The 27,140-nt window shown below is 37.1% G+C and overlaps 3 protein-coding genes across 5 annotated transcripts in view; all 3 read right to left on the bottom strand.

Annotated features, from left to right (window-relative positions):
- Nucleotides 1-10: 10 nt before the first annotated feature.
- On the bottom strand, nucleotides 11-8,872 carry LOC126368927 (zinc finger protein 708-like). Its single transcript, XM_050013172.1, has 7 exons — nucleotides 8,629-8,872; nucleotides 8,189-8,549; nucleotides 3,177-3,425; nucleotides 2,597-2,795; nucleotides 2,163-2,252; nucleotides 1,526-1,672; nucleotides 11-863 (listed from the first exon to the last, which is right to left on the bottom strand). Exons 1-7 carry the CDS (start codon nucleotides 8,755-8,757, stop codon nucleotides 725-727), a joined length of 1,314 nt encoding a protein of 437 aa, XP_049869129.1. The 5' UTR covers nucleotides 8,758-8,872; the 3' UTR covers nucleotides 11-724.
- Nucleotides 8,873-9,780: 908 nt separating this feature from the next.
- LOC126368930 (zinc finger protein 880-like) lies at nucleotides 9,781-15,640 on the bottom strand. The gene is made up of 7 exons (XM_050013176.1): nucleotides 15,373-15,640; nucleotides 14,948-15,305; nucleotides 14,333-14,572; nucleotides 13,106-13,304; nucleotides 12,368-12,457; nucleotides 10,876-11,022; nucleotides 9,781-10,228 (listed from the first exon to the last, which is right to left on the bottom strand). The coding sequence occupies exons 1-7, from the start codon at nucleotides 15,493-15,495 to the stop codon at nucleotides 10,093-10,095; spliced, it is 1,293 nt and encodes a 430-aa protein (XP_049869133.1). The 5' UTR covers nucleotides 15,496-15,640; the 3' UTR covers nucleotides 9,781-10,092.
- A 4,762-nt stretch (nucleotides 15,641-20,402) lies between these two features.
- Nucleotides 20,403-27,140, bottom strand: part of LOC126368852 (lethal(2) giant larvae protein) — a 44,116-nt gene continuing 37,378 nt past the window's right edge. For 2 of the 3 annotated variants that reach the window (XM_050013029.1, XM_050013028.1), the window contains exons 19-25: nucleotides 26,915-27,078; nucleotides 26,453-26,546; nucleotides 25,976-26,071; nucleotides 25,355-25,477; nucleotides 24,694-24,811; nucleotides 23,676-23,719; nucleotides 20,403-22,782 (exon numbers count right to left, since the gene is read on the bottom strand). In XM_050013029.1, the coding sequence (XP_049868986.1) occupies nucleotides 22,672-22,782; nucleotides 23,676-23,719; nucleotides 24,694-24,811; nucleotides 25,355-25,477; nucleotides 25,976-26,071; nucleotides 26,453-26,546; nucleotides 26,915-27,078 (750 nt within the window). In that variant the 3' untranslated portion in view covers nucleotides 20,403-22,671. Of the gene's footprint in view, nucleotides 22,859-23,675; nucleotides 23,720-24,693; nucleotides 24,812-25,354; nucleotides 25,478-25,975; nucleotides 26,072-26,452; nucleotides 26,547-26,914; nucleotides 27,079-27,140 lie in introns of all 3 variants that reach the window. The other variant, XM_050013030.1, reaches the window with a different exon arrangement.

Consider the following 27,140-nt stretch of genomic DNA (forward strand, 5'->3'; position numbering starts at 1 on the left):
AATACTTGGATAACGATGAAAATAGTATTTTAATGAAAACATATCTTATATACACATAGTTCCAAAAACGTAGAGGTAGGTACTTTTGCAATAAATAAATTTGTGTGTGCAAATAAATTTCATTTCAATAGAAAATGTCACAAAATATTAAAAAAGTTAAAACAAATTTTGGACTTACTTTCACAACATCTTCGTTTTAACTGAAGGAATGTACATCTATTAATTTGACTATCTCCTTCTGTACAATATTTTCCTTGTCTTCGATTATTTCCCTGTTATTCCTGTCTTCCACTGGGGCCATTTCTTGTACGGTGCATCCTTGTCGTGGGTGGTGGCGCCTCTAGCTTCAGTGGCTGAGTTCAGATAGGGACCCAGACTAGGCATAACGTAGAACCATTGCCCAGGGAGGCACACGGGTGAAAACCTCAACGGTTGCAGAAGCGGAAATGGGACCCATCGGTGCGGTAATGCAGGACGAAAGAGGCATGTCACAGGGACTGTAACCTGGAACCTGACAGAGGGCAGCAGTAACTATCAGTACTATTCAGAGGCGGAGGACAGGAGTCATAGTACGGCTTTGAAATAGATTGGGCGCCAACCCACTCGCGGACGGCAAGAGGGAAACCACTGCCCTACTTTTCCCCAAAAAAGTAGCATGGAAAATGACCAACAAGAGCGTGGCTCTTAAATCAGTGAGTGATTCCTGTCTTAGACGAAACGTCTATCAGACTGTTACTAAATGCTTTTCATGGGCTGTGAACTCGTGCCGCTTGCGGTGGTCTGAGCGACTGAACTTGACGCCGCAGTAGCGGCACGGGTGTGTCTTCTCCTTGCTGTGGCTCAGCTGATGCCTTTGAAGGTAGCTGCAGACACAAATATAATCAGTGTTATTATATTACAAAACGAAGACTAAAAGCTAAACTAGGTTTAAAATATAGTCCGTGGCGTGAAAGAAGCCCCGCGGCTTCGGTGCTACTGTCGCAGATTCTATGTACTATTATTATGACTTGTCTATTAGTATCATTAAAATCCGTTCTTTCGAAAGCTGAAGGGTATCAATTTGCACTAGTCGATCCAAATTGAAAAAGAGTTGGTGATCTGATTTGTGCAATACAATGGACATGGAGAATACAATTATGGAGTGCAATTTGCAATTTATCATCAATTCTATCTAAGTTGTATTGTGTGTAAATCCTCATAATAAGCCTCGTCCGTATACTGAAGACAATTTAGGCAGTGCCTCCGAGGCACTCTCGTCCGTGACTATCTCACCCCGGACACTTCATACAAAAAACTTCGTTTTACACAGACACTGCACATTGACGTTACCGTACACGCGCATCTGTGTGTTTGACTTCTGACGCCCATACGATTGAAGACGATAATAAACACGACGGGGGGTGAGATAAACCTAGCTCAGCTGCTGATGGGGAGTGGAGAGTTGCCGTTCTATACATAGTATTATTCCTTATTCTATGGTATAGTGCTAAGTATGAAGCCATAGAGTAAGTAAAGTGAAACTGACTCGGGTCTCGTGAAGGCGCTGTCGCAGTGCTGACAGCGGTAGTTGCGGTACTCGCTGTGGATCAGCTTGTGATGGTTGAGCCCCGTGGAGGAGGAGAAGAACTTGCCGCACTCTGGACACTTATACGGCTTCTCCTTCGTGTGACTCCTGCGGGTCGGTCAGCGTGCACTGGTTTAAGTACAGTGAAGTGATGTCTGGGGTTAAAAAGGCCATATTGAAACAATCCCCCCCCATAAAATCAAATTTGACATTTGTTGTCATGGCTCACTTACTTTTTATGCAAGCGCAAACTTCAAATTGCAGTATTCCTTTTTAGATTAATTGCTTTGATGTCGTCTTTTTAGACCCCCACGTATTAGCACAACTCTTTTTTTTTTTAGTTATTGACTAAGAACGTGTTTCATGAGGGGACTGAGCTTGTGTCTGCTGTGATTTTGCATAATCTTCTCATAACATCAACAAGGCCTATGTTTCCAACTTTTCGATACAGATAAAAGTATTATGCGATCAATCCCCGGTCCGCCGGTGACCTGTGTTGCTCTATGGGTCAATACATTCCAAATTGCGAATGTGACATTTACTGCTAATAACCTATGATGTATAATACAATTACAACCATTTGTAAGTATGTCCTTACCTTAAATGTATTTGTAAATGGTATTTTTTGAAGAAACTCTTTGAACAATACTGACACAGGTGTGATTTCTCCTTTTCGTGAACACTTCGTCTGAAAAAGCAGTGAAAAAGTATGACGTATTTATGAACAGCCGCAGTATATTGTAAAGGTGGTAACTGAAGGGAGGGAAAGGATTAACAAACCAGTTTTGGAATAACAAAGCTGTGTTTTGGAATATCACATCATGTAAAACTATCTGTGCTGTGTTTTGGAAACCACATCATGTATAATGGTTTTATTTGGAGCTCCCTAATTTTGGCGACGAGGATGACCAACCCAACCCCAAATTTTGGTCTTGTAATTGGCCGCAATCTAGCTTATGTTTGTACTTATTTATGTAAGGTTCAGTGCTGTTAGTTTGCCATAATAAATAAATAAAATATATAGGTACTAACTTGTGGTGCGTAAGGTTGACTTGCATGCGGAACTTCTTGTGGCAGATGTCGCACTCGTAGGGCTTGTCCTTGGTGTGGAGAAGCATGTGCGCCTCGAGGGCGGAGGGCGAGATGAACCGTCGCGTGCACACAGCGCACGCGAACCGCAACTGCTCCGAGTTGTGCGCCACCAGGCGGTGCGTGTTCAGGTCTGTTACGTCTGAAACATAGGAGATTTTTTTTTATTTTTAATAGGGATTTCCAGCTCTGCTTATTCTTTTCAGTCAGAGCAAAAGTGATAAAATTGCAGGATTTTTTTTTAAATATTAACTTCTTATTCGACTGTCTGTTCACATCAGTGATGTTATGTTAGTGGGCTCAGTATTCCACATTTAGACTCTAAGATGGTCCATTATGCGTGTAACTTGAGTGATATTCTATTACTGAATACACCTCAACCAGTGCGGTAGCGAACTTTACATGTAGACAGGCGGCAAAAGTACGGTGGTGACCGTGCGGCGCGGCGCGCGGCGGTGACTTAACTTACTTCTTACAATAACTGTAGTATAGCTTTATTATAAGAAATAAATTTTCAATGAACCTTTATTACAAATATCACAATGTTTCTTGATTCCCAAGTGTTTAATTCGGTAGTGTTTATATCGAGATCCATAAGTTGAGAATGTTTTGTCACACTCCTTGCACTTGATGCGCTTGCGGTCTTTCATTGGTATGTGTCTCAATGCATGCTCTTTGAGGTTACGTACAGATTTGCCACATTCTTCACATATTTCAGTTTTCTTAATGTCTGTTTTGATTGACTTTGGACGGCCTCGTTTCTTTACTGATGCTGGAATAGAAAGTACTTTGTTGAATAATAATTATGACTAACCTACTTGAGATTTTATTCTGTATGTAGGAGTGTAGATTGTTTTAGTAAAAGGATTTTAGAAGACACATCCTAATTTATTTTCAGTTAAACCTGTAATTTCTAACATGGAATGAGATGGATAATTGACAGTTGTTAATTTCATTAAGAATTATTATTTTTGAATAAGTATAATTTTTACCAAGGCTTGAGCCACTTTTGGTGATTATCCCAGCTTCATGGTTAAAAGGAATGAGTAGATGGGTTATTCTTAGTTAAGAGGTACTTTCAATGGCTAAGACAAAAAAATACTTTTTTTCCATACTAATTTCCAAATTAACCTATTTATTGATTTAAACTAAGTGTTTTCTTCTTGCTCACTCAAATTTATTACAGAATCGTATGTAGTTTAGTCACAATAAGTTCCAATATAAGAAAAAAGTCTCTCCCCTGGTCTGTCCCCAACCCGACTTTATTTGTAATCCAGTTATAATGAGTGCATTAAAATTCTACATTTACTTTATCATTGTTATATTTATACAGAACAATAACTTAGTCACAGTGTCTTATAAGTAAAATTACTTTTATTCTAACTTTTCATAAATAATATCGACGATGAAAGTTGTCCTTCGTATTTCGTGTCTCGTCCCCTGGCTATTTGTTTTCGTTTAAAAATCAATTTTGTTTAGCAAGTTTGTCGAAGTTGTGACCTTGAGTGCATAGAGTTTAACGTGAAGTTAGCAACAAGCGGCGCATAAGCCGACTGCGTAACCATTTTAACGGTCATTCTAGTCACGCCGCTCGCTGGGTGTAGAAGTGTTGAGTGAATGGAGTCTCTCCTCTGGTAAGTTTTATTTAGTAGTCATTCGTTAAAATATTAATATTTACTTAAATATTCACTATTAATAGTGCACACAATGTTATGTTTGGTTGTGAATTTTATCCGATAAACACTTTTACGGCTATTTTAGATATCAATCGAAAATGTATCTCCCCTGGCGTATTTCCCCTGGCTCTTTTGATGGCAGGGGAGATACTTAATGTCCAGGGGAGATACGTTTGTTTGCGTTTTCATGACTACTTCAAAATTTTTCTTTATTTAGTATTATGTATATCTTAGCTTTACAATGTAGTATGATTTTTTTACAGAAAAAATGACGTCTAGAAAAAAAATGACGCGTGAAGAACGACTCGAAAAAAAAAGAATAGCAGAACGATTACGATACCAAAAAATTAAAAATGACAAAGATAAGTACGCTCAACAAAAAGTCAAGGAAAGGGAAAAATATGAAAAGAAGAAAGAAAAAGGAGTTATTAAGACAGTCAATCAAATGACCCCCAGAGAGCAGCGGAAGGCTAGAAAAGTTTGGAGAGAGAAAGCAAAAATTCGTAGACGTCGTTTAGCACTCCAAGATTTAAGCAATGCTCCTGAAACTCCACCATGTTCAGATAATGAAGACCCGCCGCAGCCCCCTCAAAATATAAATAGGCGAGCGCAGGCAGCACAGCAAAAATCAATTCGAGCAAGAAAAGCAAGAAACCTGATAATAAGAAAACAAGAGGCTGAAATAGCTCGACTTAAGTCTGCAGTCCAACGTTACAAGAAGCAAATGCAACGGATAAAAAAACCACCAATTATCACACCCAACACTAAAGTAAATTTACTTACATCAGCAGTAAGTGCAGCTGACAAAGAAACCATAAAGAAGAAACTGCTTTTCAGTGAAGTTATTACTCAACAACTTAATGAAAATTTTTCAAATATCGACACTGCCCAAGAAAAAAGAGTCTTCAGAAGAGTGTTAAGCGGGAAAATAGTAAAAAAATACAATGTGTTACCGGAAGAACTGAAAATAAAACCTTTGAGTAAAATAGACAACAAATTAAAACTGATGGATACAAAGCGCAGCTCAAAAAAACACAGTCAGAATTTGAAAACCTGCATAGTTAAATTTATGGAAGATGATTCGAGCAGTAGACTTTGTGCAGGTAAAAAAGACTTTATAACGAAGATGGGCGAGCGTAAGCAAAAGCGAGTTATGCTAGATACGTTATTCAACTTGCACAAACGTTTTCTGGAAAAGACACACATTCAAATATCTTATTCAGTGTTCTGCAAACTCCGACCATTTTGGGTCGTCCAACCACGCTGTGACAGTCGTAACACTTGCATGTGTGTTATACATAGCAATATAGATTTAATGCTGAAATCACTTTACAACGCTAAAATAATATCTGTGTCGAATTACGTGGACCTTCTAAACCAAGTTTGCTGCAACAGATTCAACGAAAAATGTTTATCCCGCGAGTGTAAGATGTGTTTAAACAAAGGTCTTCATTATAAAGAATTCGATAACTCTATTCAACTAGTTTACAGCAAGTGGCAAAGTGTACGCCAAGATATCGTGGATTTAAAAACTCGAAAACCTCGAACTGTAACGAAATGCGTTAAAAGCTCACTACAGATTCTACCAAGGGACTTGATTTTGGATTTGGAATCAAAGATGGCTAAGTTTTTGAATCACGAACGAAACATAGTGCACCAACATCAAACTATAAAAACAAAAAAAGAGTCCCTCACTGAGTCAGAAGCTCTTATACACGTGGATTTCAGTGAAAACTACCTAACAAAATACGCTGAAGAAGTACAATCCTTTCATTTCGGAGGATCGAGACAACAAATAAGTATGCACACTGTTGTAGTCTATACTAAAGAAGTCGAGCAAGAGCTAAAAAGCCAATGTTACTGCACATTATCACAAAATTTATCGCACTCACCTCCTGCAATTTGGGCGCATTTACAGCCCATACTGGACTGTCTGCCGGCTACTGTTACAACTTTACATTTCTTGAGCGATGGCCCAGTCACCCAATATCGTAATAAAATGATGTTCAAAGTTTTGGCAACGATGCTAGTAGATTTCTACTCTAATCTTGAAAATTTCACTTGGAATTTTCATGAAGCAGGACACGGTAAGGGAGCTCCTGACGGAGTGGGAGCTACTTGCAAGAGAACTGCAGATAGATTAGTTGCGAGTGGCACCGATATTTCATCAATAGATGACCTAGCTAAAGCCCTTGAGAAAAGCTGCCCGAATATTAAAATTTTTACCGTAGATGATGCAAACATATCTGAAAAAACAGCAAAATTAGGTTCTACTGAAGGTTTAAAGACTTTTTCAGGCACACTAAAGGTTCACCAGGTTACTGGTTGCGTTCTTATACCTAATTGCCTGATAATGAAAAGTTTGAGCTGCTTCTGTGACTCAGAGTTATGTCGTCATTTTCATTTGGGTACTTTGGATTATCGGCAAACACAACTTCGTCTACGTGTTGATGATATTTACGGAGCTAGCGATTCAGAAGATGAACCACTAATCAATTTCGCATCTCAAGAACGGAGGAAGAAGCTTCAAGAAACACTACAGCATTCTGTGCCTGCCAGTATTAAAAGCAAACTGCACAAAGATAATTTAAAGCCCTCAACATCTGGAAAGGAAACATTCTGCAACGGTGATTTTCTGCTGGTTAAACTGCAAGATAGGAAAACAGAATATCGTTATGTTGCAATGTGCACAGGTGTTGAAGAAGATGATGAACTTCAAGTTAAATTTTGTAAAATCGTTGATGAAACTGGAAAAAAGTTCAGAATTAATGATGAAGATATTTCTTTCATCACCTGGGATCAAGTTTTTAAAAAACTTCCCGCCCCAAACTTAAAAATGAGGGGGCAACGTATTTTTTATTCATTTAATGAATCTATTGATGTCTTTGAACGCGGATTTTAAAATTTTAATATTTCTAATTACCTTTTAATTAAAATGTTTTTTTATATTTTAAGTACAAGAAAAGTTTAATACTGTTACTTAAGTTTTGTTTCTTTTTATTTCATTATTTACTATTGATATGATTAATAGTAAAGTTATAGATATTTTTGTTTTGATGGAAAGAAAAAGTAAGAACCTATTTGTTTTGTACCTAGCCTTAAGAAACATTTAATTTTATAAACAATGACTGCAAAGAAATGAAAAGTCTGATTATACATAATTAATAAGTAAAATTTAAATAAAATAATAATGTTGATTCTTAAAAAAACTCTGTTTTTAATATGTCTGCCTCTCTTCCCTGTCCATAGAGTATCCTCCCCTGTGCATCTTGTCTCTACCCTGTACTGAGTATCTACCCTGGTCACTTATAAATCGAGAAAAAACTAACAAATTGACTGGCCACTTTGTAAACGTTAACAACTTAAATGTTTCTATAAAAAAAATATATAATTAAGTAGAAATATTAAAAAAAATGCCATGCCGTCACTTCATACAACATATTACCTCTTAACTAAGAATGACCCAGATGTAACAATAACTCGGAATAATAAAATTGGTATTTCACTGGTATGTAATGACTATGATGCCATTAAATTTTGAAAGTGGTGTTTAAGATTTTAGTCAAAAATTCTATTCCATACATTTCCATACATTATCAGTCTCTTTCCCTTTTGGTGCATAAGAAAATATCTAACTTAAACATAATCTCACAACATAACATAAGCTAAGTGTAGATATCATCTTGACTATATCTCAGTTGGGGTAGCCAGTGGTACACCCATCGCAAGATATACTACATACCCTTAAAATACACTTAAAATAACTCAATAAGTTTTCAAAGTGGCACTCCCTGATTGAGAAGCATGCCACAGGACTATAATGAGTTACCATCATTATTATTATCATTTCAGAATTTACCTTTTTCTTTAGTTTCTACTATATTTTCATTCAGCTCATATTTCACCATTTTAATGAAACTCAACAGTTGGTCATCAGACTGATACCCCAGTACTTCGTCCTCTTTCTCTTCTTTGATTTCCGGTTCCTCTTTCACATCACTGTTGAGACTATCAATCTCTTTGCACTCTTCAGGAGGATTACTTGTATTTTCATTTTCTTCGTGGTCATTCGCAAATACATCTAATTTCAGAACACTGTATGCCAGAGATTTTAAATATGCATCGTTCTTCAAAGCGAGACTCTTGAATTTGTAAAATGACAAAATCTGTCCGTAACATTTCATACATAGTTTTCTGGTAATTATAGAGTCCTTCATGATCTGAAATTAATGACGATTATTAGACAGTAAATTTGTAAAAGCTTGTGGCCTAAGCCGATCAATTATTCTAATTGTTTACCTGAATATCGAGACAAAACAACAATATCTCTTCGTAACTTTTTTCGTCTTCATCAACATTGTTCAAATGGCAGAAGTCTTTTTCAGGCGAACTTGAAAGGCAAATTCTACACACATCCATGTTCTGCATTATTTACTGCGTTATACTGTTTCCACATTAGTTAAGAAATCGAAAGAAAAGAGCTTTTAAACCTTTTCCCAAAAAAACATTCAACACGTAAGTGTCCAATAGGTATCTAACCTGTCATGTGTCAACTGTCAAATAGTTTTTTTTATATTTTGGTTTTCCCCGAAGGGTAAGGTAACGGGAACTATGCCCATACAGACATGTCTTACGTATTTATTTTTCTTGATGATTAATGAAATGATGAAAGGTGATGAGTGAAGATGAATGATGAAACCTAAGCCCCCACACCCTCGGAGCAGACTCCTACTCCGAACCCCTAATGAATTAACTCAAAAGTCCTTTCGACTTTCGAGTTATGAAGTGGCTTGTTGGCATGAAGCCAAAATAACGCGATCAAAAAAAAAAAATAACTACAAAAGCAACCATGTCGTTAACTATGTCGAGGATTTTGACCAATGAGGGACTTTCCGAGGACTTTCCAGGCTACTTTCTCCAAAAATAATATAGATAGCGCTGTCCAGATTTAACGTGATAATTACATATTTTCTCATTACTTAGGCACATACTTATTCAAAAATATAATATAATGGCAGAAGCATATATAAAAATAATTGTTGCTGGATATTTGGATCAGAATAATAATGGGTGGAAGATGTGTTGTGCCTGGGTATAATAAAAAGGGTCATCATTTATACCCAAAAACAAAGCTAAAAGATGCGCATGTCTGTTTTTCCATGAAATTAGAAATTTTTTAATTAGTTTTTTTTTTGGGAACATAGCCTAGTCTCTCATAGCCGTACGAGACGTCTATCCACGTACGTAGCATTCACTGCGTATAATATTTTTTACGAGATGTATAGTTTGTGCCACTTATACTGATTTCCTTACCATTAGGTATATTATTTTGTGTAAAATAATTTTATTTATTTTGTATTATAAATTAATTACCAGCAGTGGGACGTACAAGGTTGCATACAAATTATTACATGAAACATGTAACTTTGGTAAATTAATAAAAGTACTTGATAACAATGAAAACAATATTTTAATTAGAGCACATTAACATTTTTGTATGCAGGTTTTATATGAAACTAATATTTAAAAGTCACATTCATTTTACCTTGAGGAATGTAGGTTCATTAATTTGACTTTAGTATTCTTGATTGAGGGAGTATAGGTAGTGTAACATTTGTAACATAACAACATATTTCTGATCAATATTTTCCTTTATGTACTTTCTATTTAAGTATTATTTTCCTTTAGGTTTCATGTGTAATATTTTCTGTTATCTGCCTTCTATTCTATGAGTTATCCAAGTCGTCGATTCCTTCCCAGTGATCAGGGAGGTGCATGTCGCTCGTGTACCTTCACCTCATGTGCCCGCCGTTGATCGGTGCGACGGAACTTGACGCTGCAGTAACGACACGGGTGTGTCTTTTCCGTAGTGTGGATTAGCTGGTGCACGTGGCGACCGCTGGAGATAGACATATGTATTTTAATTAAACCTCGTATTCACTATGGTAGACTTGTTACAGCGAAATAAAAATATACTACGCATTCAGCGGCGTAAAAACCGATAGAAAGATTGTATTCTTTACGAGCGCGCGTTGACCGTTGATTACTGCTGTACGGTTCATTATCCATATCCATCCTAGAACTTCGTATCAAAAATGGCTACAAGTAAGTAGTCTTTTCATTATTTGTGACTTTGTCCACCCCATAAAGGATTACAAAAACTCTTAATTTAATAAGATTTTTTTCACAATCATTAAAATTGTGAAATGACTCCTATAGTTATGTCAAATTTATCTATTACACCTGTGGTGGGTGACGTCTTTCCAAAATACTATCTCGTTTTGAGAGAAAGAGAGAAAATGTGAACTAAGCGTCATTACATTAGTCTTCTGACAATAATGTGAATGACTCCAAAAGAGTTGGCGCCAAAGAGTTTCAAAACAGCAAAAGACTGGATGAGCATGCAGCAATTTGTGATTCCTTTTTATTACATTCTTGGAATCTAGGTTAACGTGTTCCACCATTATGCCACATCTTCAGTTACTTCAAGTAACGTTATACTTAGTAAAACCGGACATTTAATATTTAAAAGAGTGTGACACTGACCTAGGTGTAGCGAATCCTTTGTTGCAGTACTTGCAGCGGAAGTTGCGCTGATCGCTGTGACTAAGCTTGTGGCTGTTGAGCTGCGTGGTGGTGGTGAAACCCTTGTCGCATTCGGAGCACTTGTACGGCTTCTCCTTCGTGTGGATTCTGAGAAAAGGTCAACAGACATTGGATTATAGACAACGCAAATTTTCGCGTTATTGTGATATTGTGGCTTCAGCATAAGTGACACTGCCCATGTGTCACTGACTTTTCATTTCGGTTTCGATTTTAATAAGTTGTGGTGCTAAGTAGAAGTCTCGGTTTCGGCAGAAAATCCACTGAAATTACTACCGAAACCAAGACTATGTTCGGAATCTGTTGTGTGTGTGGCTTTCAGGCGGGATGACAGAGTACAATACAATACAAATACACTTTATTGCACCAAAATAAAAAGAAATAATTACAAAAAGACTCTTAACTAAGTAAATGGCAAATGGCGGCCTTATCGCTTAAAGCGATTTCTTCCAAACAACTATAAGGTGAGGAAAAATGTAAAAAAATTTGAAAGATTGCGGGTACAAACTATAAGTACAACTTACCAATAAATACATGCAAATAAATATATAACATACAAATGTATATACCTAACCTATATACATAACATAACATATATACCTACTTATATAAATAGTACACACAAAATACCTAATAATAAGCAACTCACGAGCTTCAGAATATGAATAGCACTACAACACACTTCATTATAAAAACAGAACCATTAACATTTTAGAGAAGATTTTGGAGAGTAGTGAAGTAGGGAAGAATGAAGAGTGGCGTAGTGAATGAAAGTCGAATAGAATTTGCTTATTACGTCTCCCTTGATTGTTATAATTTATAATAAATATATAAGAGCACGCCTATTTCTCATCGGGGTAGGTACAGATCACCGAATTCCACTTACTACGATCTTGACACACCACTTTCGCATCTCCCACTCTCATCAAAATCTTATAGTAAAAGCTCGTCGCTTTAGAATAATATCTTGACTTGATCGTGCTTTAAAAATCGTAAATTTGATTAAATTATAATTAGTTAGCTGGGTATTTTTAAAAAGTTTTAAAAATTTAATGTACCTGTTTTGAATGAAGAATTGATATCTATAATAAACTAGCTTTCCGCCCGCGGAAATCCGCACGTATCGACTTCAGGTAAGTTTTCTAAAATGTTATATTTTCGAAGACCTTAAGTTTTCTTTCCAAAAAAAAATTAATGGATTCGGTCGGTCGGTCGGTAAACTCGTTCTCAAGTTATGGCGTGATGGGGTGACCACGGAAAATAGGAATAAATTGTTGTACCTATATGTATATCAGTCTGTACTGTGCTCAAGTTGCTATGCAAAGGAGTGACCAAATAGTGATAAGGCTTAATTACATATTTCTATGTATTTCTATAACATAACTTTTTGAGTAAAAATAATAAAATAAATAAAAAATCGTAACTCATTCCATACCTTAAATGATTTTCTAATTGGTATTTCGTGAAGAAACTCTTTGAACAATAGTGACATATTTTCGATCTTTCTCGTTCGTGAACAGTTCGTCTGAAAAAAGCAGGTGGGTATGTGGTTGATATTACCGACATATTACATGTGTGTGAACCGCTTATTACATCCTCTTACATAATATACATAAAACACCCTATATTTATCCCACTGCTGGGCGCAGGCCTCCCCACAAGCAACTGGAGGCAGTATGGAGCATACTTCGGACAACATCTACATCCTCTCCTTAATTATTATTTCTACCATTTTTTAGTAGTAGGCTTGGGTAACTCCAAAATTATCGATGTTGAGTCAATTAAACGGAAACAAAACACGGTTATTTATCCGTATGTATTTTTATCGGTTGGCAGTGAATAAAAAAGAAAACACTTTCAGCTGCTTTCATACGGCGCATGCCGTAAAAAAATATTAGGAGATTGTGTTCGTAACATGACAGGCGATGGGCTGATCACCTGACGCTTCGTCATATTCACCTGCACGTTCCTTAACATTGCAAAAGGACTAAGTACGAGCGCATTCATCTATCCTGCGATAGGATATTATGGTGTAGATTGCTCTGCTAAATGTATATATAAAATATATGTGTGGTTAAGTTAACCACAAAGTAGTAAAGGCCTTATTAGGTATCACCCTGGGAAAACAAATGTCATGTTGATAATCCTCTTATATTACCAAAAATATACTTACTTGTGTGTTGAGACGTTACCAGTGTTTCGGAACCTCTTGTGGCAGATGTCACACTCGTAGGGCCTGTCCTTGTTATGTATGAGCATGTGAGTTCGGAGATTCGAGGGCGTGATGCAGCGGCGGCCGCACACCGCGCACACGTGCCGCAACATCTCTGAATTGTGCATTATCAGGTTGTGTGTCTCCAGGTTAACAAAATCTAAAGCAAAGGGGGTTGTTTGTACTACTTCCTCTCCTCAATTAGCATGTTTCAAAACGTTAGGGATGTCAAAAATACAATTTTACTTATACTAAATTATTATTATAATAGTAAGTTTTATTTTTAATAATAAAATTAGATTTATGATCCTGATATTCTTTGCATGCCATTTTCAAAAGTACAGGTGTTACAGTTATTCTTCTTGCAATATAAGTAGCAGGTATAGTTAATGAAGGCAGACCTCTAATGAGGGGGCCTGTCTGCGCTCCACTTAAGTCATAATAACTGCTTATGGTTAGTCGACCGATCGCATGTTTGGACACAAAAATGAAAAAAAAAAAAAGGTATAGTTCGATTGTAATAGTACATCAGTCAGTATACATTAGTGATGTAACGAATATTCGCATTCGCATTCGCGAATATCCGCAAATTTTTGAATATTCGCATTCGCATTCGCATTCGCAAAATTTATGCGAATACTTAGCGAATGTTTTAGCGAAAGTTCATCTTGAGCTACATTAGAGTGGTGAAAATGTGTCGCTTTCTTTTTACATTTGTTAATGGCTGCAATGATTGATTCTTGTGACTTAAGCCCTTCTTTAACAACAAGTTGGATTTGGTGCGATGAACAATCAATGTTTTTAATGCTCAATAAAGAAATACCTTTTTTCATGTTAGTGCCACCATCTCTTACAATACATAATACGTTTTCTTTGGGAATTCCCCACGATGACAACATAGTTTCTAACTTTGCCGCTATATTTTCTCCTGTATGTCGTCCATCGTTGAATACTTCTGCTTTCAATACAATCATTTTTCGTTCAAAATTATTGGTAATTCCGTGACAAGTGAAACTTATACGAAACGTCAAACCTAACATTTTAAGCGCGCTTTTTTGACATTTTAAAATATTCGCATTCGTATTCGCATTCGCGAATGTTGAAGATAATTATTCGCAATCGCATTCGCATTCGCGAATGTGAAAAATCCAACATTCGTTACATCACTAGTATACATAATCAACATACCTTTATTACAAAGCTTACAATATTTCTTGATTCCCAAGTGTATAGTTCGGTAGTGTTTGGTTCGACAGTTGTAGTTGTTGAATGTTTTGTCACAATCCTGACATTTGATGGGCTGGCGGTCCTTCCGAGGTCTGTGTCTCAAAGCATGCTGCTTGCGGTTACGCACAGTCTGACCACATTCTCCACCTTTCTTAGCATTGGTTTTGATTAACTTTTGATTGCCTTGTTTCTTTACTGGTGCTAAAACACAAATGCTGTACAATATAAAAAATAAGACTTTGTGATATGGAAAATGGATACAATGGGAAACAGGCATGTTCTGAATATTTATAAATATGAACTTTTAGGGATAACAGCCGACTCTAGCAATTATGTCACAGCCTGTAACTACACATTTATAAATGTAAACAAATATTGTCATATATTTAAGGCTTTAATGGTACGAAATAAAGATATTATTATTATTATATTAATTTATAAATATTCTACCTTAATAATAAACATTGAAAATAATATTCTACATTAATGAATAGCTAAGTAGATATTTCTAGATTAATATTTAATAATTATTTTTAAACTCACTGTTGGTTTAGCAGTGCAGTTCATTAAGTTTACCTTTAGTTTCTACATCACCATTCTGTTCACATTTGTTCACTTTGATGACACTCAAGTGTTCCTCATCAGATTCGTAGTCAGGTACTTCATCCTTGAATTCCTCTTGCTTGATTTCCAGTTGTTCCTCTACCGCATTGATGCTGTGGCAATCAATCTCATCACAGTCCTTATAAGGATGTTTGACTGTTGTATTTTCTGCACACTCACCAGCCAATACCATTAATTTCACAACACAGTTTGCCAGTGTCTTTAAATACGAGTCGTTCTTCAAAGCCAGTCTCTTGAATTTGTAAAACGATAAAATATCCGTGTAACATTTCATGCACAGTTTTCGAGTAATTTTAGAGTCCTCCACGACCTGAAATTAACGACGGTTAGTACAGTAAACTTGCCAAAGCCTGTGGATCAATTATTTTAGCGTTTACCTGAATATCGAGACAAAAGAACATAATTTCTGCATAACTTTTTTCATCTGCATCATCAAGACTATTTAAATGGCACAAGTCTTTTTCAGGCGAACTGGACAGGCAAATTCTACACACGTTCATGTTCTGCTTTATACTGTTTCTACTTTAGTTCGGAAAATTGAAATAACAGTGCTTTTCCATTATTTTCCTAAAAACATTGTTTTTTTTTCTAGTCACCACAGAGTATTATGATTTTTTTTTTTTTTGTTTTGGTTTTCCCCGAAGGGTAAGGCAAAGGGAACTATGCCCATACAGCCATGTCTTACGTATTTTTTTTTCTTGATGATTAATGAAATGATGAAAGGTGATGAATGATGATGATGAAACCTAAGCCCCCACCCTCGGAGTAGACTCCTACTCCGAACCCCAAACGAATTAACTCAAAAGTCCGCATAAACTTTTGAGCTATGAAGCGGCTTCCCAGCACGAAGCGAAAATAGGCAGATACACTTTGTTCATTGAATACTCCAATATAATAACCTCAGATAATAACACTCGCGAATGTCTTCTGACTAACTTAATGCGATCATTAACCACAAAACACCACTTCGTATTAATTATTTAGATTACTCAATGAAGAAAGCAACTGTCCCGTTCCCGTTTCCCGCCGAAAAGCCCAGAGTATTATGATGTTGTTATTCGCCTTTTTTGACAACAGACTGAGACAACAGATGACCGGACCAGTGTTGCCAACTTTATTTTTACCAGCCCACCAAATGCGGCCGTGCAAACCACCAGAAACCACTAAAACTGAGCGGTCTCTCAAACCACCAGAATTTCACTAGATAACCCAAAGCCGAATCAGTGCAGTCAGATCGTGGGATGTTTTTTCCCCCTCTTTAGCGCCGCGTCGTAGGCAAAAACGTGCTAGAGACAGGGTAAATTATCCAATTATTATTAATAATGATTCCTTAATAATATACCACATAATTTGCACTTAGTAACTGGACCACCAGTGCTTTCGACTATTTGCAACCAATCCTTTAAAACTGGGTCACGTAACCAACAATCACGAAACTTTCGGGTGTACTGTGACTTAGGCATCTTGATCTTACTCAATATAAAACTAATTGTATGTATTACTAATAAATAAACTTTATATTGGTTCTTTCGCTCAAGTAACTCATAAACCATATTCGGTTGTGTTAGTGGTTAAATTCGTCATTTACCGCTAACTGAAAGGACTCTAATCCACTAAAAAATCCACTAGCCACTAAAACTAATATTTTTTCGCCGAACCACATGTCTAAACCACCAGGGCCCTGTTTTATAAAGCTGACAATCCGACAAGTCGACATATGTCAAAAAGTGACAATCCTAAAATTTTTCTGTTTAATAAAACTGACAGGCGACAAATTTGTCACGGTGGAAAATTTACAAATATTTCGAATTGTCGCGACAATTCGACATATTTCTGTTTAATAAAACTTTTTGGGCGACAGGTGACAGGTGACAATTTGTCGTGAAAAACTTGTCAAATCAGCTTTATTAAACAGAAAATTGTCACGACATATTGACATATTTGTAGAATTGTCCGACAATTCTGACAGGAGAGTTACCCTCTGTCGCGAAACTATATTTTGAATTTTAAAGGAGTAAGAAAGTGTTTATAAAACACGCATTACAAAAAATGGTACTATCATCGAGCAGTGAAAGTCAATTGGGCACTAAACTTCCCAAACAGTATGTTTCTATTTTCATAGATAATCCCCAAAATACTTAGTTTCTTGTGCATTTCCATCACACGCGATCAAAACAAACAATCGAAGTTGCACTAGTGATTGATTCTTTCTTTTACTTTGTTAATATTTTTTCTATTTTACCCTCATTTAGCTTCATAAAACATTATTATTTACAAATATGTCAAAATTCGACATAATTGTCACGACAATCCCACAATTGTGGTGACGTAATAATTTGACTGTGGTTTTTTGACATATGTCGAGTTTTATTAAACGCTTTTTTAAATGACAAATATGTCACGTTTTCACGGTCGATTTTTGACATAATTGTTACCTTTATAAAACAGCCTAAGCGCGACAATTCTACAATTTTGTCATTTTTTGACAGATATGTCGAATTGTCAGCTTTATAAAACAGGGCCCAGGGCCCTGTTTTATAAAGCTGACAATTAGGGATGTTCGATCCGATCCGATACTTATGTGGATCGATACAAAGTAATACGATCCACTCGATTTTTGTATCGATACAATGTCATTCGATCCGTAGGCGGATCGATACAGAAGCACGGTGGATCGGATCGAAAAATCGTATTAGGTTGTACAAGTACAGTACAGCTTGTCTGGAAAGTAAAAATCCAATGTTTGGTCGTTGTTTGTGAAAACGGATACTGGAGAAAAGTGCAAATTATGTCATATCGAGGTGAAAACTAAAGGAAACACCACCAATTTGGCAAAGCACATAAAAAGGCATCATAAAAACACGGAATTTGTGTCAGAAAGTCAGCAAAAACACAACATCTTATTTTTCTAAATATTTGATTCGATACTGGATCGATCCAAAAAATCGTATCGAGTCATAAGGATCGATACTAGGATCGATACAGTACATTACGATCCATTGCGATCCGGAATATCGATACAACGCTACCGGATCGAACATCCCTACTGACAATTCGACATATCTGTCAAAAAATTACAAAATTGTAGAATTGTCGCGCTTAGGCTGTTTTATAAAGGTAACAATTATGTCAAAAATCGACCGTGAAAACGTGACATATTTGTCATTTAAAAAAGCGTTTAATAAAACTCGACATATGTCAAAAAACCACAGTCAAATTATTACGTCACCACAATTGTGGGATTGTCGTGACAATTATGTCGAATTTTGACATATTTGTAAATAATAATGTTTTATGAAGCTAAATGAGGGTAAAATAGAAAAAATATTAACAAAGTAAAAGAAAGAATCAATCACTAGTGCAACTTCGATTGTTTGTTTTGATCGCGTGTGATGGAAATGCACAAGAAACTAAGTATTTTGGGGATTATCTATGAAAATAGAAACATACTGTTTGGGAAGTTTAGTGCCCAATTGACTTTCACTGCTCGATGATAGTACCATTTTTTGTAATGCGTGTTTTATAAACACTTTCTTACTCCTTTAAAATTCAAAATATAGTTTCGCGACAGAGGGTAACTCTCCTGTCAGAATTGTCGGACAATTCTACAAATATGTCAATATGTCGTGACAATTTTCTGTTTAATAAAGCTGATTTGACAAGTTTTTCACGACAAATTGTCACCTGTCGCCCAAAAAGTTTTATTAAACAGAAATATGTCGAATTGTCGCGACAATTCGACGTATTTGTAAATTTTCCACCGTGACAAATTTGTCGCCTGTCAGTTTTATTAAACAGAAAAATTTTAGGATTGTCACTTTTTGACATATGTCGACTTGTCGGATTGTCAGCTTTATAAAACAGGGCCCAGATCTAGTGGAAAATCCACTAAGTTGGCAACACTGGACCGGACCCATGGAATCTTTGCATGGAATGGACAGGACCGGTCAATTTGAATGGTCTTAATGGTCTTTGCAATATTAGAACCACACTGTCGTCAACTAGTGTTGTCCGAAAAATCGACTGTATATCGATTGTTCTAGTACCCTAATTTATATGTCTATGCTAATCCCCCTAACCTAATCGATGTCTATCGGTAGTATCGATATTGAAAATTACAATGCATACATAAACAGTCTATATACGTCCCACTGCTGGGCACAGGCCTCTCCTCAATCAACCGGAGGGGGTATGGAGCGTACTTCACCACGTTGCTTCAATGCGGGTTGGTGGAGGTGTTTTTATTTATTTTTTAGTATCCGTGACCAACGGCTTAACGTACCCTCCGAAGCACAGAATCATTTTACTTTTTTTCGGACAATCAGGTGATTCAAGCCTGAAAAGTCCTTACCAAACAAAGGACAGTCTCACATAGTGATTTCGACAATATCCCCATCGGGAATCGAACCCGGACCTCCAGATCGTGAGCCTAACGCTTTCACTACTAGACCACGGAAGCTGTTCATATTAAAAATTACTTTTTTTCATTTCATTAGAATCTGTAAGAACCCAATTAGAACCTTTGTTTTTTTCTCGCATAGCATTTGAATAAAAATACAAAACTTGTACAAAATGGTGACGTCACCCCCATATACGTAGAAAAATTAGATTTATTTTTAATCGCCTTAGACGAGCTTCTATTTCTAGATTAGCATTTTATTGTTTATCTTTGAATCCGTGATAGCCCTGTTCTTAGAACACCTGCCTTACATCGTAGTTTTACGGGTTTGAATCCCGCCTCGGGCTCGTAACTATAGGTAATGGCGGAGGCGGGGGATTGAGATGAACCTAGCTCAGCCGCTGGCGGAGAGCCACAGACTAAGGAGAGATGCTACGCATCGGGGAGCGAAGAGTGGCCGTTCTATACGTAGTACTATCCCTTATTCTATGCTTAGACATAGCTGTAGAGGAGTGGGTGTGTATGCTATAAATCTTTGCCGACCCCCTTGGGGTCCAAGCGTGATAACATAGCAATGTTATCTTTGACCCAGTTTTCTACCCTATTGCAGTTAGGGGAGCGGTAGAAATCTTGATGGCTGTTTTTTTTAAGGAGAGCCGATTTCGCTAAACGTATACACCTAGCCGATGCGTCGGGCCCGCGAAAAAATCGTGTAGTTCCGCCAGCGCCGCACCCGTCGGGGCGACTTTGTTGACGACAATAGAACGCATGGAAAATAAGCTTTTTCAATATAATCATACTCACTAGCTCTCGCGAAGTGCAGACCCAGCTGACCATTTTAGGATAAGATGATGATGATGACCGGGTCGCTTATACGTGTGGCGTTTTGACCTTCCCTAACTTGTAACATTTGGAATTCCAATTATTTTCTAATTAATGCGGAGTCTTGTCAGACCACTGACGGCTAACGGTCTATGAAGATAGAAAGGTGGCTTAATAAAAAGAACATTTTGTATAATAATCTTAGCTTTTATTCTCGTGTAAGAATATTGGATACAAATCGCAAATTTCGTATCAAATATTTAAAAATGCTATAATAGATAGAGAAAATTGTACAATAGGTAATAGTGAAGTTAACTCGGGCGTCGCTACAGTATAACAATAATACGTATGGACTTGTAAAGATATCAAGTCCAAAGAAACAAGCAGGCACATTCAACTTATATCTATGAATAAAATGTAATTTCTAAAACAAATCAATCCCGTATTATCACAAGTTGTGATGTTATCGAGGTGCGCATCTTTGCTTTGACAGCTGCCATCTTAAAAGCAAACAAATTAACAGAAACTAAAGCGAATTAGGTACAAATAAAATCGCAAAACAGTAAATATAAAATTAAAAAATCTCTACAAAAAAGCTAAAAAAATATTGCATAAAACTTTTAATTTCCATTCTTTCATTATTATAATTTAATAATATTAATATTTACTGAATATACAATTCAATCCACAAAAAATGCAGTATTAGAGGACCTTTACAACAATATTTTATTATTATTAAAATTGGCAATAAACGGTCGCTAGTGTGAACTTGCCGTGGAAACTTACTCTATTTATAATAAAATTATTCTCTAATCATTACTTGTCATATGTTCTATATTACCCACCTAAATACAATCCTCTTCGTAATAAAAAAAGAAATAAATAGGCACATCATTCACACAGAATGTTCGAAGGAGTTAAACTTAACAGGCTAAATTGGTACATTAATTTCACATTGTTCACTTAATTATAAATATGTTAAAACAATCCACAATCATATTTCAGTATTGCTGTACAACGTATGTTGCTATGGCTTCCAGTATTTGTACTCAAATAAATTATTCGTCGGTCGAATGTAAGCTCGTCGATACTATGTTAAGTACGCATATTACATATTCAAGGAAAATTACATCCAGTTTGCTACAAGAACAAGCTACTAACTGACAGTCGTTAAGCTATTGATTAAAATGCATTGTTTCTTATAAAGAAAAGATTAGAAATTTGAAAATATACAAACGAACGATATTTAGTGAAGGTTGCGTTTCCATTGACGCGGAACTGAGCGGAGATGTGCAGGAATCGACAAATCACCGTGAGGGAGAGAGTGACTGAGCGTCTTCGCTTTTCGCTCTCTCAAACGCTGTGATTGGTCAAATCCGCACATCTCCGCCTATCTCCGCGTCAGTGGAAACCCGGCCTAAGTTTGGGATAGAATAAGGAAGATAATACAACAATGTTTCCAAATCCAAATAGCATGGCAGTACGTTCTAGCTGTCGGTGAGGGCTGATGGTCTGTCGCTCACCAGATTGCGGCATCTAAGCGTGAGTCTAAAACACCTTTGTTATGTCATGCGTGGTTATATTGTCAATGTATTCTTGAATACTATTTCAATCTATCTAAATACTAATTGCTTTATCAACACCAATACGACCGTTTTGCAACATGATTTCATGAGTAAATAGCGAAATCTGGTGAAAACAACAATTGTAAGCCCTCATTCAAAATGATAATTAAAAATAAAAATACTTTTACATACAACGATAAAGTAAAATAATTTTTAAATATTATACTTATTAAAGTACAGATTGTCAAGACTTAATACGTTCTGTATGGTTCTATCTAATGTTGGATCGGAACTTTTAAATTGTTCGGTGGATCAGTCATTCCGGTCGATGTTCTATAAATATAAGACTGGATAGACAAAAGAAATATTTTATTTCGGTACCGAATGAATGCACAAAATTGTGCAGTAAATAAACCGAAACTATATTCTAGTAAAAATATTACAACTGACCGCATAAAATTTATCTTATCTATCCAGTCACGCGACGTAATGCTTTCTTAAAGCATTGTAATTTAATTTAATTTCGGTAGCCTTACCGGCAGATATGATCGCGATGTATACCAGCGCTTAGACGTATGTACTGATATTGGCGACACCCTCAGGCGTCACGTAGACAACGTGAATGCTATTATATTCCTCGTTGCTGGTAATACCGGGACCGGTAATGTTGATATTGGTTCTCTCACCGGGGCCGAAGATGCAGGTATCGTTAAATTTAGGAGCGAGGCCATCAATGTTGAAAAATTTGAAACCGTTCAAGGTGTGGATGCACAGGCGGCCGCTTCCTTTAAGTTTGATGGCGAGTTTGGTGCCGGTATCTCCGAATACGGGTACTAGAAATTGTAGGTCGGTGATAGTGTTATCGGCGTGGTCGTGGAGCAAGGTGCTGATCAGTGAGTGTCGGAGTTGGGTACTGGCACGCTGAGCGGCGTGCGCTGCCGGTCAAACATCTCCAGGATCAGCTTGGGGTCGGTCCCCGCCGGCACGGTCACGGTGCCCGTCTGTGGGAGGCCGCTCATGAGTACCACCGCACGTTCTTCTCTGCACCGCGTAGCGTCCGCTTGGGTTTATCGGGCTCTAACAACATTGTTTAACAGTTCATATTTGGTACTGGCATTTCTTTTCTGCAGTCCTCTTACTGTGTCTCACTAGAGGACACGATACCTTTATTTTAGTTTGATATCAGATGTTGGCTCTGACTCGTGCAGATACCTCCTAATTTTATTTTAAGTTAAACCAATCATTTCCTTAATCGTCGAAAAGGAAAGGGATGGCGTCAACAGTTTTTATTGCTTACTTATTTTAATCATAAAATAACAGAATATAATAAAACACAATAAAGGTCTGATTGAGAGGACTACAGGTAGAAAATACCTGCAAAACTTGATGTATTGATGGACGATGTATGAACCCGAAGACGATACAACACCAGCGGACGCCACAACAACGCAGAGAATCATCGTACTGTGTTAGTTAGCACACTATTTGAGAACACCTCTAAATGGTTAGAACGTTGGATTTTATTAGGTAACATTTGTCATCTCATCAATCATGTAATATTTAGCACCAAGTCACATCATTTTCTTATATTTATTGGGTCATTAATAAACATCTAGAACATAATTGTAAATACCTCTTCACAATTTAAAACATCAGATGATAAAAATGTGCTAAATAGAAAATTACTGAAAAGCCCCAACTTGGTAAAAAATAGTGATGAGACGACCTTTAAAACTATAGTAGATTTTAAAAAGATAATAAACATTAAACATTGCTAAAAGAGCGAGAAATACTTTGAAATAATAAAATGCTCAGAGCAAGGAAATATCGTGCAAGGTAATCGATACTTGATTATATTAAAAATATATAAGGTATTAAAGCAAAGTGGGGGTACCTCGATGCGGGTGATGACTCCTTCCTCGCGACTGTGCTCTAAGACTACGAACAAAAACACAAAGCGCCGTCAAACATACAAACGGACGAACAAACGTAAACATATAATAATGGTATATGAAGCTGACGTTTTAAAGATTTAGAACATGTTCGCAGTGCTTTCACAAAAGGCTTTATTATAAGAATTCATAATAATTGTATCTTTCACTTGGTCATCTTATTTGAAACGGTATCTGATAGTTTTGTGAAGGCACTGTCTCTAAACATAAATCCCACAAAATTTAAAAAAAATATATATTTTTAGTACCAACAAGTACAATCGGATTTCACCTTCCTACCACTTGGCACTTTCTTTGGCAATATTATGCGGGGTTTATGTGTAATTAATACAATATAGTTTAATTAAATAAGTATAAAACAACTGTAGAAGTGTATATATTGTAAGCTGTTGCTGAAATATAAGAAAATCATAATTATGTATGTAAAATTATATCTGTATGAAGCCATACAAAGCGTAACGGCTTCCATGCAGGGTTTTCTTTCATATACTTTGAATATGGCAGGTAGCATTCCGTAATTAGGGAACATTGATATAACAATAATAATCAAGGCCCAACAAGGCCCATACAATTGCCCTAAGAATAGATATAATTTAATGTAACATCTAAAGTAGCTACATCAATGACATCTAGCATCATGCATTACTGAATGTTTCGCAACTATTTTCTGTATTGAAATGTAGCTATGTAGGTATACATTTCGGAAACCCTATCACTGTGTGTCTAACAATCTGTAGATATTTTTTTACAATTTTTAAGGCCCAATCTTCAACGTCTCTATTTCTAAAATGTTTAGAGTCAATTTCTTTATGAAGCATTTCCAACTCTCATAATAAAATAATCAGAAACAAAGTTTTATTTATATAATGTAATATTAGATCGTTGCGAAGAATATAATTCAAGAATAATAATGATATTAAATAGGTGTTAAAAAGTGTGGGATGGTAGTGGGATACTCACTGTTCTCGGCGGTGGTAGAGTTGGTGGTGGTAGTGGTGGTGGTAGTGCCGTCGTTCTCGTTTATGGTGGTGCGCGTCGTCGTCTTCACCACCATCGAGCTGGTGTTCACTTGCGAGTTCTATAGGCGATGGCGAATTTTGAATATAGGTAATATTTTATTAAAATGTCGCGCAGCGTTTGACTCGTCGATTTTTATCCTCATCCTGTTTTCTAACCTCTCTATGTGCAGGCGGATATTTTATGAGTATAAACGTTACATAAATAGTTTATACTATTAACTAGTGGAGAGATAAGGAGCACACTTCAAAACGCTGCTTCGCTGCGGGTTAGCTCAAGATTGGTTTCCTATCCTAGGAAACACTAACTTTATAAAACACTAGCGACCGCCGGACACTACGCTCGAGTATATTTCTTTATAAATTCTAGCCTGTGTTATTCTGATATATAAACTATATTACTACTGTGAAGTTTCATCTAAACCTATAAAGCAGTCGGTCCCGGTTCCTATTTACTGAAGCATGTAGTCGTTACATGAGCCTTTGGCGGCTCAATAGGAATCCTGATGGGTTGATGAGGTTGGCCATTGATCTCAGAACTCTAAAAAATAGAAGAAAGATAAATATGTTCACATTTCGCGTTCATAATATTAGTAAGGATGTACCTGTAAATTGATATTGAGGTCGGGCGTCTGGTCGGCGGGCGCGGTGTGGTCGCGCACGGAGTCCACCGTGATGTCGCCCGACGCCGCCGTCACGTCGTGCGCCGCCTCCGCTGACACCTCCTCCTGGACACGCGGCTACTGTCACACGGGCTCCTTTGTTGCGGTTCATTATAACTTGTAGTATCATCCTCGTCGCCAAATTCGGTGAGAAAAGATACTCTATTCTAACTTTATTTAATGTAGCATGATCAGAATGACAGCTGGATAGAGATATACAGAGATGTGCATCGCCTAGTGCGCAGGAGACGAGAGATATGTCACCTTAATCTAATTACGTTAAATAAGGTGCAATCAAAGTCATCAGTTGTTTTTGTTCACCAAATGAAATCAACAATTTGCCGCGGTTTTGTGGTAGGTGATAGTTCGTGTTTTGTGAAAGTATCACATATTCCGTACCAGTTATGTTTGCCGCACATTTATGACATTGTTATTCATATTTACATGGCTTGTATTCGACGGACCTTGAAACTTTAATAAACGTTTTAAAACAAATAGGAATAATGTAGGATAGAAATCTTGACTCCGAGATCCTAGATTCAAAGTAATTAATTTTACACTTACCTTAGCATCTCCATTGGTGAGGGGCGCCTCCTCGGGGGTTCCTCGCAGCGCCACCGCCCACGGGGATAGGATAATGTGGCATTGCGCGATCGTCACCTGTAAACGTCAGAGGAATTATGTTTATTTCTTATAATTGTTATTGTGTGAATTATGTAATTTGTACGGGTGATTACTATAAGATTTATCGATTTACAAAATGAACTGACACGTTGCTTTTTATCTAATTATCTATCTTTAAACTTAAAATGGGCGTGCATACATAGACTTAATACCCCATACCTAGGAGAAAGATTGTAGACCAACCGCCTTACTAATATAAATAAACGGTGTACGTTTGTAGAAGTATTTGATAGTTAAACAAAGTTCAATAGAATTATTGGATATTTGGATTCAATTTTGCTTGGCTATCAAATACACACGTTCACCGCTTGTTTATTTTTTATTAGTATTAGTGAGTCGCCATATGTGTAATGTTACCTTGGTAGCGGAGAGCGTAATTCTCTGTAATTCTGACGACGAGTGCAGGTAGAGAGCTTCACCTTGTTTTGAGAAGCACAGGCTCGAAATACCACTGTCACAAACAAAAATTAAAATTAATACTTTTTAAGTTCTGAAGATTGTGCCGTGAGCAAAAAAAGAACTTGTCTGAAGCCTGAGCTAAAGTCTGGTTGGTACTGGAAGCACCACACTTGAGTATAGACATCAATAAGGCATAATACTACGTGAACGGCAGCTCTCCGCTTCCCACCAGCGGATGAGCTAGGTTTACCTCACCCGCCCTCGGTCTTATTTTAGTCTTCAATCGTATGGGCGTCTGACGTCACACACACAGATGCGCGTGTACGATCACGTATTTATATTGTCTGTGTAAAACGAAGTTTTTTTGTATGAAGTGTCCGGGGTGTGGTATAGATGCACACTGCAGCAGCTGGTACATACTTGATGTCCTCTTTCCTGACGGCGGCGGCGTTGAGCTGCCGGCGCAGCTCGGCGCTGAGCACGAGGCAGTCGCCCAGGTTGGTGAGGCACAGCAAGCACCACTCGCGGTGCCGGCTCGCACCTTCGGCCCCGCACTCGAACCACGACCACGCTGTTCTTCGCACCTGCGGAACGGTTAAGTTTAGGTTAATTTCGGTCGGCTGACTACGAACGGTTAGTGTCGGTC

The sequence above is a fragment of the Pectinophora gossypiella genome, chromosome 8 (assembly GCF_024362695.1).
Source record: "Pectinophora gossypiella chromosome 8, ilPecGoss1.1, whole genome shotgun sequence".
Taxonomy (NCBI): domain Eukaryota; kingdom Metazoa; phylum Arthropoda; class Insecta; order Lepidoptera; family Gelechiidae; genus Pectinophora; species Pectinophora gossypiella.

Bases quoted from the DNA above. Each gene is read 5' to 3' on its own strand.
- LOC126368930 (XM_050013176.1), bottom strand. From the start codon at position 15,495: ATGAACGTGTGTAGAATTTGCCTGTCCAGTTCGCCTGAAAAAGACTTG. The intron at 12,458-13,105 runs GTAAGTATATTT...TGCTTTTTTCAG, and splicing joins GGTAACGTCTCAACACACAA to ACGAACTGTTCACGAACGAG. The intron at 10,229-10,875 runs GTCAGTGTCACA...GTCTATCTCCAG, and splicing joins AAAGGATTCGCTACACCTAG to CGGTCGCCACGTGCACCAGC.
- LOC126368927 (XM_050013172.1), bottom strand. From the start codon at position 8,757: ATGCAGAACATGGATGTGTGTAGAATTTGCCTTTCAAGTTCGCCTGAA. The intron at 3,426-8,188 runs GTAAATTCTGAA...TTTCTATTCCAG, and splicing joins AGTAGAAACTAAAGAAAAAG to CATCAGTAAAGAAACGAGGC. The intron at 2,253-2,596 runs GTTAGTACCTAT...CTGCTTTTTCAG, and splicing joins GTCAACCTTACGCACCACAA to ACGAAGTGTTCACGAAAAGG.